At 42.0% G+C, this 15,000-nt stretch overlaps 1 protein-coding gene across 1 annotated transcript in view; it reads left to right on the top strand.

The window, feature by feature from the left end:
• Positions 1-15,000, top strand: part of LOC309478893 (ryanodine receptor 3) — a 191,636-nt gene that overhangs the window by 105,997 nt on the left and 70,639 nt on the right. The window contains 20 exon segments of the mRNA XM_082142677.1: positions 1,601-1,821; positions 1,891-1,981; positions 3,003-3,143; positions 4,113-4,276; positions 4,533-4,611; positions 6,135-6,224; positions 6,305-6,451; positions 6,601-6,663; positions 7,399-7,474; positions 8,986-9,112; positions 9,188-9,303; positions 9,410-9,477; positions 10,094-10,215; positions 10,496-10,545; positions 10,625-10,685; positions 11,760-11,998; positions 12,288-12,369; positions 13,208-13,338; positions 13,663-13,974; positions 14,156-14,396. Of these exon segments, the coding sequence (XP_081998803.1) occupies positions 1,601-1,821; positions 1,891-1,981; positions 3,003-3,143; positions 4,113-4,276; positions 4,533-4,611; positions 6,135-6,224; positions 6,305-6,451; positions 6,601-6,663; positions 7,399-7,474; positions 8,986-9,112; positions 9,188-9,303; positions 9,410-9,477; positions 10,094-10,215; positions 10,496-10,545; positions 10,625-10,685; positions 11,760-11,998; positions 12,288-12,369; positions 13,208-13,338; positions 13,663-13,974; positions 14,156-14,396 (2,621 nt within the window).

Raw genomic sequence — 15,000 nt, 5'->3', positions numbered from 1 at the left:
ACACACACAGAACACACACACACAGAACACACACACAGAACACACACACAGAACACACACACAGAACACACACACAGAACACACACACACACACACACACAACACACACACACAACACACACACACAACACACACACAGAACACACACATAGAACACACACACAGAACACACAGAACACACACACAGAACACACACACACACAGAACACACACACAGAACACACACACAGAACACACACACAGAACACACTCACAGAACACACTCACAGAACACACACACAGAACACACACACAGAACACACTCACAGAACACACACACAGAGCACACACACACAACACAACACACACACAGAGCACACACACAGAACACACTCACAGAACACACACACAGAACATACTCACAGAACACACTCACAGAACACACGTCATCTGATCCCATGAGCCTCTCTGTGTCACCGCAGCTCTCTGACTGCTGATCGAGTTTTAAACACTAATGCTGCAAGTTTAAGGGATCACTCACTTATGTTCCTAGATTAGCTGTGGGAAACTGTGTACATGATCACAGGGTTTATTGCAGTAGAAGTCAAGTCACGTTTATTTCTAAAGCGCTTTATACAACAGGGTTTTTCCTGGGCAAAAATGCTCTTCGGTGGAGGAAGCCGACAGACACGGTCATCCTTTCTTGCTCTCTTTTTTTTATTTATTTTTTTAAAGCTGTGATTTTACCACTGGATTTCATAGCTTTGTAAGATAAAATCCTTCTTTGCTAGACCTGAAAATTATTTGGTCTATAATCATATCAATATCAAAAAGTAGAATAAAAAAGTAGCATTAAAAAGTTTATTTTAACTAATAGTCTAATTGTCTACCATATACAATTGAATAGTATTTATTTTTCTAATAAATTAGCAGCTATCTAACAACAACTTGATTGGTTCTTCCTCATCTTCCTGAACGTGCCTTTTACCATCATGTAAATTGATTTTGATTAATATGCACGGCCAGAAAAACAGAAAAGGAAAAGTTCCTGGTTTTTGCAGGAAAAACCCTGTACACTACGGATCATTTCAAAGCAGATTCACAGTAATAAACAGGATAATAATTCAATTCAATTCACGTTTATTAGTATAGCGCTTTTCACAATACACATCGTTTCAAAGCAGCTTTACAGAAAGTGCATGAGTCCACATTACAGTTTAGAGTGTTCTGTTATCAGAGGAGACTTGTATAAGTTATGTATTTCAGAAATGTACATATACATAATCACAGTTAGCTAAAAATTTATTAATTTTAACAGTGTAATAATTTAATGCAGAAACAATGAGCTCATTGAAGTAATGAATACTTGTTTGTCAACAAATGATTATGACATTTAGAAAATATAGCATTGGTGCATGTTGATTCAGTGTAAATATTGCAAAATAATAATTTTATATACTTTTGACTTCGTCTTTGCACGTTTGCTTTGTAAACACTGGGTCGGTACTTCCTCCTCCTACCAGCTGATTCAAACAACATGATCCTGTAGCTTTCAGACGAGCTGATGAATCACGTACGGTCTGAGTTCTGTTGATTCATCTCGTCTTCTGTTCATTCCCAGGAGGCTTTGCGCACCACTGAAACGGCTCTGGCCATGAACCGCTACATCGGTTCTGCGATGCTTCCTCTGCTGACCCGCTGCGCTCCACACTTCTCCGGCACCGAACATCACGCCACGCTCATCGACTCCACGCTTTACACCATCTATCGCCTGTCCAAGGGCTGCTCGCTCACCAAAGCCCAGCGGGACGCCATCGAGGAGTGCTTACTGGCCGTCTGCAAGTGCGTACCTCTGCTCGTGTAGATCAGAAGCGGCAGACTCGTTGATTTAACCTCTGACCTCTGTTCCAGGTACCTCAGACCCTCCATGTTGCAGCATCTTCTGCGTCGGCTGGTGTTTGACGTGCCGCTGTTGTCTGAGTACTGTAAGATGCCTCTGAAGGTAAACATCATCTGATCATCGCCTTCATACATGACAGAGATTGTGTTCATACTTTCATCATGTCTCTGTAGATTTGAGTTTTCTTCACCGTTTTATTTCTGAGATTATAGTCTGCCACTCTGTCTTTTTGCCACTCTGTCTTTTTGCCACTCAGTCTTTTTGCCACTCGGTGTTTCTGCCACTCGGTGTTTCTGCCACTCGGTGTTTCTGCCACTCGGTGTTTCTGCCACTCTTTGTTTCTGCCACTCTGTGTTTCTGCCACTCGGTGTTTCTGCCACTCTGTGTTTCTGCCACTCGGTGTTTCTGCCACTCGGTGTTTCTGCCACTCTGTCTTTTTGCCACTCGGTCTTTTTGCCACTCGGTCTTTTTGCCACTCGGTGTTTCTGCCACTCGGTGTTTCTGCCACTCGGTGTTTCTGCCACTCGGTGTTTCTGCCACTCTGTCTTTTTGCCACTCAGTGTTTCTGCCGCTGTCTTTTTGCTACTCGGTCTTTTTGCCACTCAGTGTTTCTGCCACTCTGTCTTTTTGCCACTCAGTGTTTCTGCCGCTGTCTTTTTGCCACTCTGTCTTTTTGCCACTCAGTGTTTCTGCCACTCTGTCTTTTTGCCACTCAGTGTTTCTGCCGCTGTCTTTTTGCTACTCGGTCTTTTTGCCACTCAGTGTTTCTGCCACTCTGTCTTTTTGCCACTCAGTGTTTCTGCCACTCGGTCTTTTTGCCACTCAGTCTTTTTGCGACTCAGTCTTTTTGCGACTCAGTCTTTCTGCCACTCTGTGTTTCTGCCACTCTGTGTTTCTGCCACTCTGTGTTTCTGCCACTCAGTGTTTCTGCCACTCGGTCTTTTTGCCACTCTGTCTTTTTGCCACTCGGCCTATTTGCCACTCAGTGTTTCTGCCACTCGGTCTTTTTGCCACTCAGTGTTTCTGCCACTCAGTGTATGTAACCGCAGTCACTCCGGCCAAGGTGACGTCACACGCATAACCTCTATATATTTTAATGAGGATGATCGTGTGTGTGTCGCAGCTGTTGACGAATCATTACGAGCAGAACTGGAAGTATTACTGCCTGCCGTCGGGATGGGGAAGTTACGGCCTATCGTCTGAAGAGGAGCTTCTGCTCACCAAGAAGATCTTCTGGGGAATCTTTGATTCTCTCTCTCAGAAGGTGAACATGGATATTTGCTCGTTTGTGATTGTTGGAGCATGCTGGGTAATTATGTGGCTGTACACTTCCATTCAAAAGTTTGGGGTCAGTAGATTGATCATTTAATGTGACAAGGACACATTTAACCCTTGTGCTGAACATCCTTTACCTGATTTGGTGTTAAAAATTGCTTGCAAATCTCTCATTAAGCTATATTATCACCAAATATTGGTCCATAAACTCAGATCAATGAGGCCTATGCTAAAACCTGTGCTAATTGAAAGAAAACAAGTTGATTTGCAATATTTGTTGATAACAGCATGACGAGAGAATTATATGCAGTTTTTTGTAGGCTGCTCATTTTTGACCAAAAACACCAACATTTTTGTGTTGTTATATCCTGGGTCAGTAGGTTTTAGTCCAGTGCAGTAACATTAACTAGTGTTTTCTGGAAAAAGAAAATCTTCTTCAGGTCAAAATGACCAGAATACAACATGAGAGCTATAAATAAATAAATAAATAAACAAACAAACAAATAAATAAATGTTCTCGATTCGATTTCAAAAGATTCTGTTTCAAACAAATGCTGTTCTTTTTTAACTTTCTATTCATCAAAGAATCCTAAAAAATAAATTGTATGATGGTTTACACAATTTTTTTTCAACATTGATAATAATTAATGTTTTTTGAGCATCAAATCATCATATTAGAATGATTTCTGGTGGATCATGTGACACTGAAGACTGGAGTAATGATGCTGAAAATTCAGCTTTGATCACAGGAATAAATTACACTTTACTATATATTCACATAGAGAACAGATGATTTACATTATAATAATAATATTTCACGGTTTTTACTGTGTTTGGTCAAATAAATGCAGCCATGGTGAGCAGAAGAGACTCTTTCAAAAATAAATATAAATCTCAGCGACCCCAAACTCTTGGCCTGTTATATTGAGTCTTTGACGCTGTGGATGTGTGTGTGCAGAAGTATGAACAGGATCTGTTTAAGATGGCCATGCCGTGTCTGAGTGCCATCGCTGGAGCTCTACCTCCCGATTACATCGACTCGACGCTCAGCACAACGCTGGAGAAGCCGGTGTCTGTGGACGCTCAGGGAAACTTCGACCCCAGACCCATAAACACAGCCAAGTACGTGCGTTTCACAGCGAGAGACTCAGAGACAGAACAAAAAATAGATATAAAAAATTAAATAATCATGTATATGATTCAAATGATCTCTGACTGATTTAAACAGACTCCTTCACAGATATTAGACATTCAGTTGTGTTTTCAGTCCATGGTATGCTCAACCAATCCACCTATAAAACTAAATAAAATATTTACAAATGCAAATCTGAACATTGGCTGACTGGGACGAATGACTTTCCTCGTTTTCCTCTCGCAGCATCTGCCTCCCCGAGAAGCTGGAGTTCATCGCACACAAATACGCTGAACATTGCCATGACAAATGGGCCGCTGAGAAGGCGAGTCAATGAGCTGTCGTTCATCTTACATTTCATACAGATGATCGGAGACGAACATGAAGCAGGACAGAAACTCACTGCATGATGAAGCCTGTAGAATGCAGTTAGAATGAACCTAAAATTCAATATATCAGGGCAAAAATGCCCCTGGATGAGTTTTTGTCTCATGGACACGGTTATATAGTTATGCAATATCACACGAGTGCTGTTTTTGTCCCGAATCGCACAAGTGCAAATGTGATATTACTTTTATACAACAGTTCAATAAATAAGAAGTTAATATGGGTTATTTTAGACACATTACTTTTGCTCATTTTGCCAATGAAAACATTACGATTAAAGCCTGGGCAGAACTGTTGTGCATCTCTGAGCAACACACAGCAATGTTTCATTTCTGAATGAATCCGCGTTTGAGTGAATCAGTCGGGTGAACCAATGATTCAATGACTCGTTCATAAAGAGAGCCATTTACTTCACTCCTGAATGAATGAATGATTCAGTAACCTACTAATTTAGATATTTACTGCCATCTACTGGCAGTTTTAGTTTCTTATTTAAGGTACCATTTAAATTTCATATTTCCATGTTAATCAAAAAAATTAAAATAAACTATTAAAGGAATATTTTGAAGAATGTTAAAAAAACAGGGATTTCTTAAATCATCTTCTTTTATGTTCCTCAGAGGAAAGAAAGTCGTACAGGTAAAAATATGGTGGTTGTAGCCTAAAAAGTGTGTGTAATAAATGATATGTTCAATCAAAATTAGAAATGTTGTAATGTATATTTGATTCTTTTCTCATTTAACACAATAAGGACTTTATATTTTGGGGGTAATTAAATGTTTATTTGTTATTAATTAGATTAATGAATCAGCACATCATGTAATTAATTGGATACAAATATGTTATTGCTTGACAGCCCTAATACAAATATACATTTCTGAATTGAAAACCGATAAAAAAGTCACAATAACCTTTTTTACACTGCAAAAACAGATGTTCTTCCTCATATCTTCTTAAATCAAGATACATTTACCGGAGAAGAAAAATTCCGTAAGATATTAAGTCTTGCTTTCTGAAAATTATGTGAGTTTATGATTAAAACAAGAACTAAAATCTGTCATTGAGGTAAAAAAAAAAAGTAATAATCTTTTATTTTAATACTTTTAAAATAAGTTTTTCCTGAGGGTAGATATTTGTTCTTGTTTTAAGCACAAATAACTTCTGAATAATGACACTTTTGTCTTCTGTCATTACAGCTGAAATTGTGTCATAATTGAGTAATATTTCAGTTTATTACTGTACAGCTGCTTTGAAACATCTGTATTGTATAGAAATACACAGAGAACACACTAAACATTGACTTTAATTCACTGTAAGCTGCTTTGAAACATCTGTATTGTATAAAGCACTGTAGAAATACACAGAGAACTCACTAAATATTGACTTTAATTCACTGTAAGCTGCATTGGATAGATGTGTAAATGCAAGCGTGAAAGATGTGTCCGTGTGTTCGGTGTTCAGGTGCTTCTAGGCTGGAAACACGGAGAAACCGTTGATGAAAAAGCAAAAACTCACCCAATGCTGAGATCCTACAAATCGCTCACCGAGAAGGTACAAACCAGCCCTCAGAACATCCAGCGTTATTTGATCTGTGACTCTCAGTGTGAGTGTTTGAGTGTTTCTGCCCGCAGGAGAAGGAGGTTTACCGCTGGACGGTTCGCGAGTCCCTGAAGAGCATGTTAGCGATGGGCTGGAGCATTGACCGAACCAAAGAAGGAGAAACCATGTTTCAGCAGAGAGAGGTGGAGAAAATGCGGCGCATTTCACAGGCCTCTCAGGTGTCTTTGTGTTTAATCGTTTGCTAACTGTAGAAGTGCAATGATTTGATCAATAAGAGACCAGCAAGCCTCAAATCAGATCATGAACAATGAGCCCAATTCAATAACACAGAACTGATAGATTCACGTTTGTGATTGTGTGTCTTCAGGGTAACGGCTTCAATCCGAGTCCCGTGGACTTGAGCAGTGTCCAGCTGTCCAGAGAACAACAGGTGACGCATGCAAATCATCCAACATCTGGAGATTTGTGCCCACACTATACAACAGTTCGAATTTATGGTTAACTAAAACTTGAATTAAAAGATGTACCGATATGTCTTCATTGCATGAATTATAAATGAAATATAGATCAGTCCTTATTGAAGCTACAAAAGTTATTCAGTCAAGAGCAGTGAGTGATTTTCTCTTCTTCTCTTGTTCTTTGATTATCCTTAATGACAGCAGGTTTATTATCTGCTGTCACTTTAAGACCAAATGCACATGACGCGGATCTGATGCATCGCATCCAATTTTCTCACAACTCTTTACGTTACTTTAAGACTTTATTTAACTCCTTTAAGACTATGCTTGCAAGGATACTCGACAAAACGGGCATTTTGGCATAATTTTGTGTGTTTACTGCACTGCATTTTCTTTTGTGTCTTATCGTGCTTAAATAGTTTAAATGCATTTGCATGAATAAGAGCGTGATCATATATTGTAACGCTAGCCAGAGGATGACGGGAAAAAAACGGATGCTGCATTAATTGCATTCAATATTTTAACGTGTTAAACTGAAAAAAATGTATTGCATGCGTTAACGCGTTAATTTTGACAGCCCTAATATTATAGACCAGCGTGTTTATTGTATTATTGATGCAAGTGTATTCTAGGTAGACTCTGGACTTTCTAGGGCTAATAGAGTGGTTTCTGGGTGGTTTTTGAGTGTTTTGTTGTCTGTTTTTCAGTCGATGGTTGAGGTTGTGGCTGAAAACTATCACAATATCTGGGCCAAGAAAAAGAAGAGTGATCTGGGAACTAGAGGTTTGTCTCTCTTGTCCTCAGCTTTCAGTGATTGTGCCGTGTGAAGGTCATACGTGATGTGTGAAGGACATGCGTGACGTGTGAAGGACATGCGTGATGTGATGGTCATACGTGACGTGTGATGGTCATGCGTGTCGTGTGAATAATGTCATGCATGACGTGTGAATAAGGTAATGCGTGACGTGTGAATAAGGTAATGCGTGACGTGTGAATAAGGTCATGCGTGACGTGTGAATAATGTCATGCGTGACGTATGAATAAGGTCATGCGTGACGTGTGAATAATGTCATGCGTGACGTGTTAATAATGTCATGCGTGACGTGTGAATAAGGTCATGGGTGATGTGTGAATAATGTCATGCGTGACGTGTGAATAATGTCATGCGTGACGTATGAATAAGGTCATGCTTGACGTGTGAATAATGTCATGTGTGACGTGTGAATAATGTCATGTGTGACGTGTGAATAATGTCGTGTGTGACTTGTGAACGTGTGAATAAGGTCATGCGTGACGTGTGAATAATGTCATGTGTGACGTGTGAACGTGTGGATGAGGTCATGCGTGACGTGTGAATAATGTCATGTGTGACGTGTGAATAAGGTCATGTGTGACGTGAATAAGGTCATGCGTGACGTGTGAATAAGGTCATGTGTGACGTGAATAAGGTCATGCGTGACGTGTGAATAATGTCATGCGTGACGTGTGATGGTCATGCGTGACGTGTGAATAATGTCATGTGTGACGTGTGAATAATGTCATGTGTGACGTGAATAAGGTCATGCGTGACGTGTGAATAATGTCATGCGTGACGTGTGAATAATGTCATGTGTGACGTGTGAATAAGGTCATGTGTGACGTGTGAATAAGGTCATGTGTGACGTGAATAAGGTCATGCGTGACGTGTGAATAATGTCATGTGTGACGTGTGAATAAGGTCATGTGTGACGTGAATAAGGTCATGCGTGACGTGTGATGGTCATGCGTGACCTGTGAATAAGGTCATGCGTGACCTGTGAATAAGGTCATGCGTGACATGTGAAATGTCATGCGTGACGTGTGAATAATGTCATGCGTGACGTGTGAACGTGTGAATAAGGTCATGCGTGACGTGTGAATAATGTTGTGTGACGTGTGAACGTGTGGATAAGGTCATGCGTGACGTGTGAATAATGTCATGTGTGACGTGTGAATAAGGTCATGTGTGACCTGAATAAGGTCATGCATGACGTGTGATGGTCATGCGTGACATGTGAATAAGGTCATGCGTGACGTGTGAATAAGGTCATGCGTGACATGTGAAATGTCATGCGTGACGTGTGAATAATGTCATGCGTGACGTGTGAATAAGGTCATGCGTGACGTGTGAATAAGGGCATGGGTGACGTGTGAATAATGTAATGCGTGACGTGTGAATAAGGTCATGCGTGACGTGTGATGGTCATGCGTGACATGTGAATAAGGTCATGCGTGACATGTGAAGGTCATGCGTGTCGTGTTGCGTGTGCTCTCAGGTGCAGGAGGAACGCATCCGCTGCTGGTGCCATACGACACGCTCACTGCCAAAGAGAAAGCCAAGGACAGAGAGAGAGCGCAAGATCTCTTCCGCTTTCTCCAGACCAACGGATACGCCATCAGCAGGTGCAGACGTGTGCGCTTTTACACGCGTGTGCTCGCACCAGGACTGAGTGTAACGTGCCGTTGTGTTTCTCCCAGGGGTCTGAAGGACATGGAGCAGGACTCTTCCTCCATGGAGAAACGCTTCGCCTACAAGTTTCTGAAGAAGCTGCTGAAATACGTGGACTCCGCACAGGAGTTCATCGCTCACCTCGGTCGGTTTCTTCTGTTTGTCTGGAGTCATGCGATTCCCCAGACACTCGTTCTGTCACAGTTTCTATTTAGATCATATATTAACCGTCACACTCTCGCTGGTTTCAGAGGCGATGGCGGCCAGTGGAAAGAACGACAGGTCACCACATGAACAGGAGATCAAGTTCTTTGCTAAGGTTTGATCATCTAATTGTAATTATATATACATACAGTTAAACCAAAAATTATTCAGACACCAGATATCATTTTTTATATGTTTCACTAGTGTGATCAGGACACTATAGTTCGTTTATGTAAGTGAGGAGAGCAAAATAAAGTAAACTGTGACATATTATACCCAAAATCCTTCACACAGTGACTACCAGTGACATTAATAAACATTTGGGACCAAAAATGATTGGGACACTTTGAGCTGATCATGTTTTGCTGAAGTGTTTTTTGTCTTTAATTGCTAATGCTCTTTTTACACACAGACTGAACAAAATTAAGCATTGCTTGGTGATTGGTTGAGCTAAACTGGTATTATCTAATTGTGTAGTTAAATTTAACAGCTGACAGATTTTCAACATAATTCATGTGTGAGACAGTCTAACAGAAGGACGGACAAAACCAGTCAAATATCAACTGAGTTCTGCTCATATTTTATTACCATTTTCTAAACTATAGCGAATATAAACTGATAATGTGAGAAATGTTGAAGGTGTCTGAATACATTTTGGTTTGACTGTATAATATACACATTCTTCATCAAACAGAGTTTAATTTCCTGTTTACCTGTTGTACTTCCTGTAGGTGCTCCTCCCACTCATAGACCAGTATTTTAAAAACCACTCGCTCTACTTTCTGTCGTCGCCCACTAAGAATCTGAGCAGCAGCGGATACGCATCTAACAAAGAGAAAGAGATGGTCACCAGGTGATGCAGCGTCTTGTGTGACATAATCGATTATGTAAATATGTATCTTGCCGTTAAAATATGTTGATTTAATTGAATAACAACTTCGGTCGTGACGCATCATTTATAAATGTTGGTTTATATGGCCTTTTTTATTTTTTATTCCATGGTGGAAATGTTATGTGTTATGATGAATATTTTGGTGGCTAATGACTCAATCAGCAGTGATTCTTCGCTCTTCACTTGTTTAAGCTTGCGTTTCTTCTTCCTCTCACTGTCCTCTTCACTTCTCTGCTGCTAGTCTGTTCTGTAAGCTGGCCGCTCTGGTTAGACACAGGATCTCTCTGTTTGGTAAGATCATCGTGTCTCTCTCTCTCTGTGATATTCATTGAGTGTTTGGTTTTCAGTGGTTTCTGGTGTGTGTTTGTAGGAAGTGACTCCACCACTATGGTCAGCTGTCTGCACATCCTCGCACACACACTCGACACGAGGTACGAGTCCTTCCATTTCACCGACCTGCATTATATTTCATATTTCTTACTCATTTTGCGGTGCTGATTCCAAAAATGTACCTGTTTTGCTCTGGGATGTCATACAGAGTCGGTGAAAGTGTTTGTCGGATTGCTGAAAGTGTCAAACAATATTTTGCTTGCGGTTGATTGATTTTACTCGAACTTACCACTGCCTTTGATACTGTGGATCATAGGATCCTTCTCTGCCATCTAAAACATTGGGTCGACATCAAGGGTTTAGTTCTTATCTTAAAGACAGGACTTTTTCTGTAGCTTTGTGTAAATTTTCCTCATCCTCAGCTCCTATTATCAGTTGAGTACCTCAGGGCTCCGTACTGGGCCCACTTATTTTTTACTTGTATGCATGTATTTATTTATTTATTAACTTCGGAATTTCTTTCACATTAAATTAAGTATTTTATCATATTTACCCACTTTTTTGCAGAAGGTAAATGACACATTTTGAATAATACTTTTTGTTATAAAAATCAAAACAGTGATTCCTATCTTCCTCTGAGTGAGGTTACATCTATTTGTTAAATTTTCATCTGCTTTTCACATGTATGACAATATTTTATGCCTAATTCTGATTTCAAGGTGAGAATTATGGTGGAAGAAAATGCAATCATGACCCAGATATTCTGTTTTTATTCAAACAGCAAAAGAAAAATAGAGATTTATTTATTTATACTTATTAACCTGTTTAGGTTGAGTTGTTTGACATTAAATGGAGTATTTGAACATATTTTTTCACTCCTTTGCAGAAGTTAAATATCACATTTTGAATTTTGTCTACACATTTGACTACTTTTGTAAGTGCAAGTGCATTAATGCTGATACATATAATTTGAAAAATCCTCATTCTTATTTTGTGATTAAGAGTCTTTTGATGTTTTTGACCTCAAATTAGGTGATATTAGGGATTTTTTTAGGGACCACTAGCTTGTTTGTCATTATTACAGACTGCACCTTTAATGCCCTGATTTCTTATGGATATATTAATGAGATCAAGCTGATTTGTTGGACTGCGGTGACGGATGGTTTCTCTCGCAGGACCGTGATGAAATCCGGATCCGAGCTGGTCAAAGCCGGTTTGAGGACGTTCTTCGAGAATGCAGCTGAGGATCTGGAGAAGACCTTGGAGAACCTGAAGCTGGGCAAGTTCACTCACTCGCGCAGCCAGATGAAGGGCGTCTCGCAGAACATCAACTACACGACCGCTGCTCTGCTTCCGATCCTGACAGCGCTGTTCGAACACATCACTGAACATCAGTTCGGCTGTGACCTGCTGCGTGAGTCGCTGCACAACAACGCGCTTATGTCCAAAGGGAGATTCTTTCTCATGTTGAGCTCATGTTGACCTCATTGACTCTGTTTACTTTCTAAATTCACGTTCCTGCTCTTGTTGAGCGTTTTATGATGTTATTATAAACAAACAAAAAATGCTCTGAAACATCTTTACTTTTCATTAATGTTAAGTAAATAAAAATGATTGGAAATGTCATTTAGGCTTACTTTAAATGGCCCTTGTGATTAAACTCTATGAACTCTAATGCTTGTGTTTTCTGTGTGTTTTCTCAGTGGATGATGTGCAGGTGTCGTGTTATCGAATCCTGACCAGTTTATACGCGCTGGGGACTGGAAAAAACATATATGTGGAGCGGTGAGCGCATCCCAGAGTCTTCTTCACCTGAAGTTGATGTGTTGGACATGCTCTTATGCTGTGTGTGTGTGTGTGTGTGTGTGTGTGTGTGTTGTGTGTGCGTGTGTGTGTCTGTGTTGTGTGTGTGTGCCTGTGTTGTGTTACGTGTGCGTTACATATGTTCTGTGTGCGTGTTACGGGTGCGTTACATATGTTCTATGTGTGTGTGTGTGTTACGGGTGTGTTACATGTGTTGTGTGTGCCTGTGTTGGGTTTGTTGTACGTCTGCGTTACATGTGTTGTGTGCGCATGCGTTACATGTGATGTGTGTGCGTGTTATGGGTGTGCGTTACGTGTTGTGTGTGCATGTTACCTGTGCCTTTTTCATGTGTTGTGTGTGTGCATATGTTGCATGTGTGTTAAATGTTGTGTGTGCGTGTTGCGTGCGTATGTTGCGTGTGTTGTGTGCACGTGTTACACGTGTGTGTTACATTACGTGTGTGTGTGTGTGTGTGTGTGTGTGTGTGTTACGGGTGCGTTACATGTGCGTTAAATGTGCTGTGTATGCGTGTTACATGTGTTATGTGTATATTACGTGTGTGTGCGTGTGTTTCGCGTGTGTTGTGTGCACGTGTTACACGTGCTTGTTACGTTACGTGTGTTACGGGTGCATTACATGTGTTGTGTGCGTGTTACATGTGTTATGTGTATGTTACATGTGTTGTGTGTGTGTGTGTGTGTGTGTGTGCATGTATTGCGTGTATGTTACATGTGTTTTGTGTCCGTGTGCTTGTGTTTTCTTGCTGTGTTGGTATGTTGTGTGTGTTGTGCGTGTGTGTTGTGTGTGTGTGTGTTGTAGGCAGCTCCCGGCGCTGGGCGAGTGTTTGGCGACTCTAGCGGGTGCGATGCCCGTTGCCTTCCTCGAGCCACTGCTCAACAAACACAACCCTTGCTCTGTGTTCAACACAAAAACGTCTCGTGAACGAGCCAGTGAGTCGCACACGCCGCACTAATGCACTTACTGGGGTTCATTCGGTGACGCACGGGTGCAAATCTGTTGTTTCTGCAGTTTATGATGATGAGCCATATTTGAAGCTACCTGACAATAGCCAATTAACACACCTGTGACGCATCAGTTCAACTAGATATTCATGCACCAGTTTGTTGCATCACTTGAAAACCATAAACAGTCTACAGATCTTACTGTGTGTGTGTGTGTGTGTGTGTGTGTGTGTGCGTGTGCGTGTCCGTGTGTGTGTGTGTCCGCGTGTGTGTATGTCCGTGTCTGTGTCCGTCCCTGCGTGTGTGTGTCAGTCGTAGGGATGCCAGAGAGCGTGGAGGACGTGTGTCCTGAGATGCCTCGTCTGGACGCTCTGATGAAGGACATTAATGACATGTCTGAGTCTGGCGCTCGATACACAGAGATGCCTCACGTGATCGAGGTGGTTCTGCCGATGCTGTGCAACTACCTGTCGTACTGGTGGGAGCGAGGCCCGGAGAACCGACCCGGCGTCTGCAGCTCCACCGTCACATCCGAGCACCTGAGCCTCGTCCTGGGGAACATCCTGAAGATCCTCAACAGTAACCTGGGGATCGACGAGGCCTCCTGGATGAAGCGCATCGCAGGTGAGCAGAGCTGCGTACACACACACTCCTGCGTTCAGTCCTGCGGGAAAACTTTTGTTCAGTTAACACTAACAAAGTTAAAGCAGATATTCATCCGCACAGACACTGCACTGCACTTTCCCTGCTGGATAGCAGTTAGTACAGTAGTGTCAACATGTGTGTGTGTTTGTGTGTGTGTCAGTTTACGCTCAGCCCATCATCAGTAAGGCGCGGGCCGACCTGCTGAAGACTCACTTCTTGCCCACGCTGGAGAAGCTGAAGAAGAAGACGGTGAAGGTGGTGTTGGAGGAGGAGCTTCTGAAGGCCGAGAGCAAGGCCGACACCCAGGAGGCGGAGCTTCTGATCCTCGACGAGTTTGCGGTTCTGTGCCGAGACCTGTACGCCTTCTACCCGATGCTCATCCGCTACGTGGACAACAACAGGTGACGCGATACACACACTGAGACACGTGACGTCATCAGATAGAGACACATGACGTCATCAGAAAGAGACACATGACGTCATCAAATAGAGACATGTGACGTCATCAGATACAGACACGTTGGTAGCTGGAGGTCCTGGTCTGATGAGGACAACACGACAACATCATCTGCAAAAAGCAGAGATGAAATTGTGTGGTCCCCAAACCGGACACCCTCCGGCCCCTGGCTGCCCCTACAACTTCTGTCCATAAAAATGATGAAGAAAACCGGTGACAAAGGGCAGCCCTGCCGGAGTCCAACGTACACCGGGAACAAGTCTGTCTTACTGCCGGCAATGCGAACCAAGTTCCTGCTCCGGTCGTACAGCCCTTAGCAGAGGGCCCCGGACCCCATACTCCCAGAGCACCCTCCACAGGACGCCACGAGGGACACAGTTGAATGCCTTCTCCAAATCCACAAAGCACATGTGGATTGGTTGGGCAAACTACCCAAACCGCACCCTGGAGAGGGTATAGAGCTGGTCCAGTGTTCTACGACCCGGACGAAAACCGCACTGGTCCTCCTGAATCCGAGGTTCTACTATTGGCCATATTCTCCTCTCCAG

This window comes from Leuciscus leuciscus (assembly GCF_965113295.1).
Source record: "Leuciscus leuciscus genome assembly, chromosome: 17".
NCBI classification, from domain to species: domain Eukaryota; kingdom Metazoa; phylum Chordata; class Actinopteri; order Cypriniformes; family Leuciscidae; genus Leuciscus; species Leuciscus leuciscus.
Note: the sequence above shows the minus strand (reverse complement) of the source record. Positions and strands in the feature narration are given on the sequence as shown.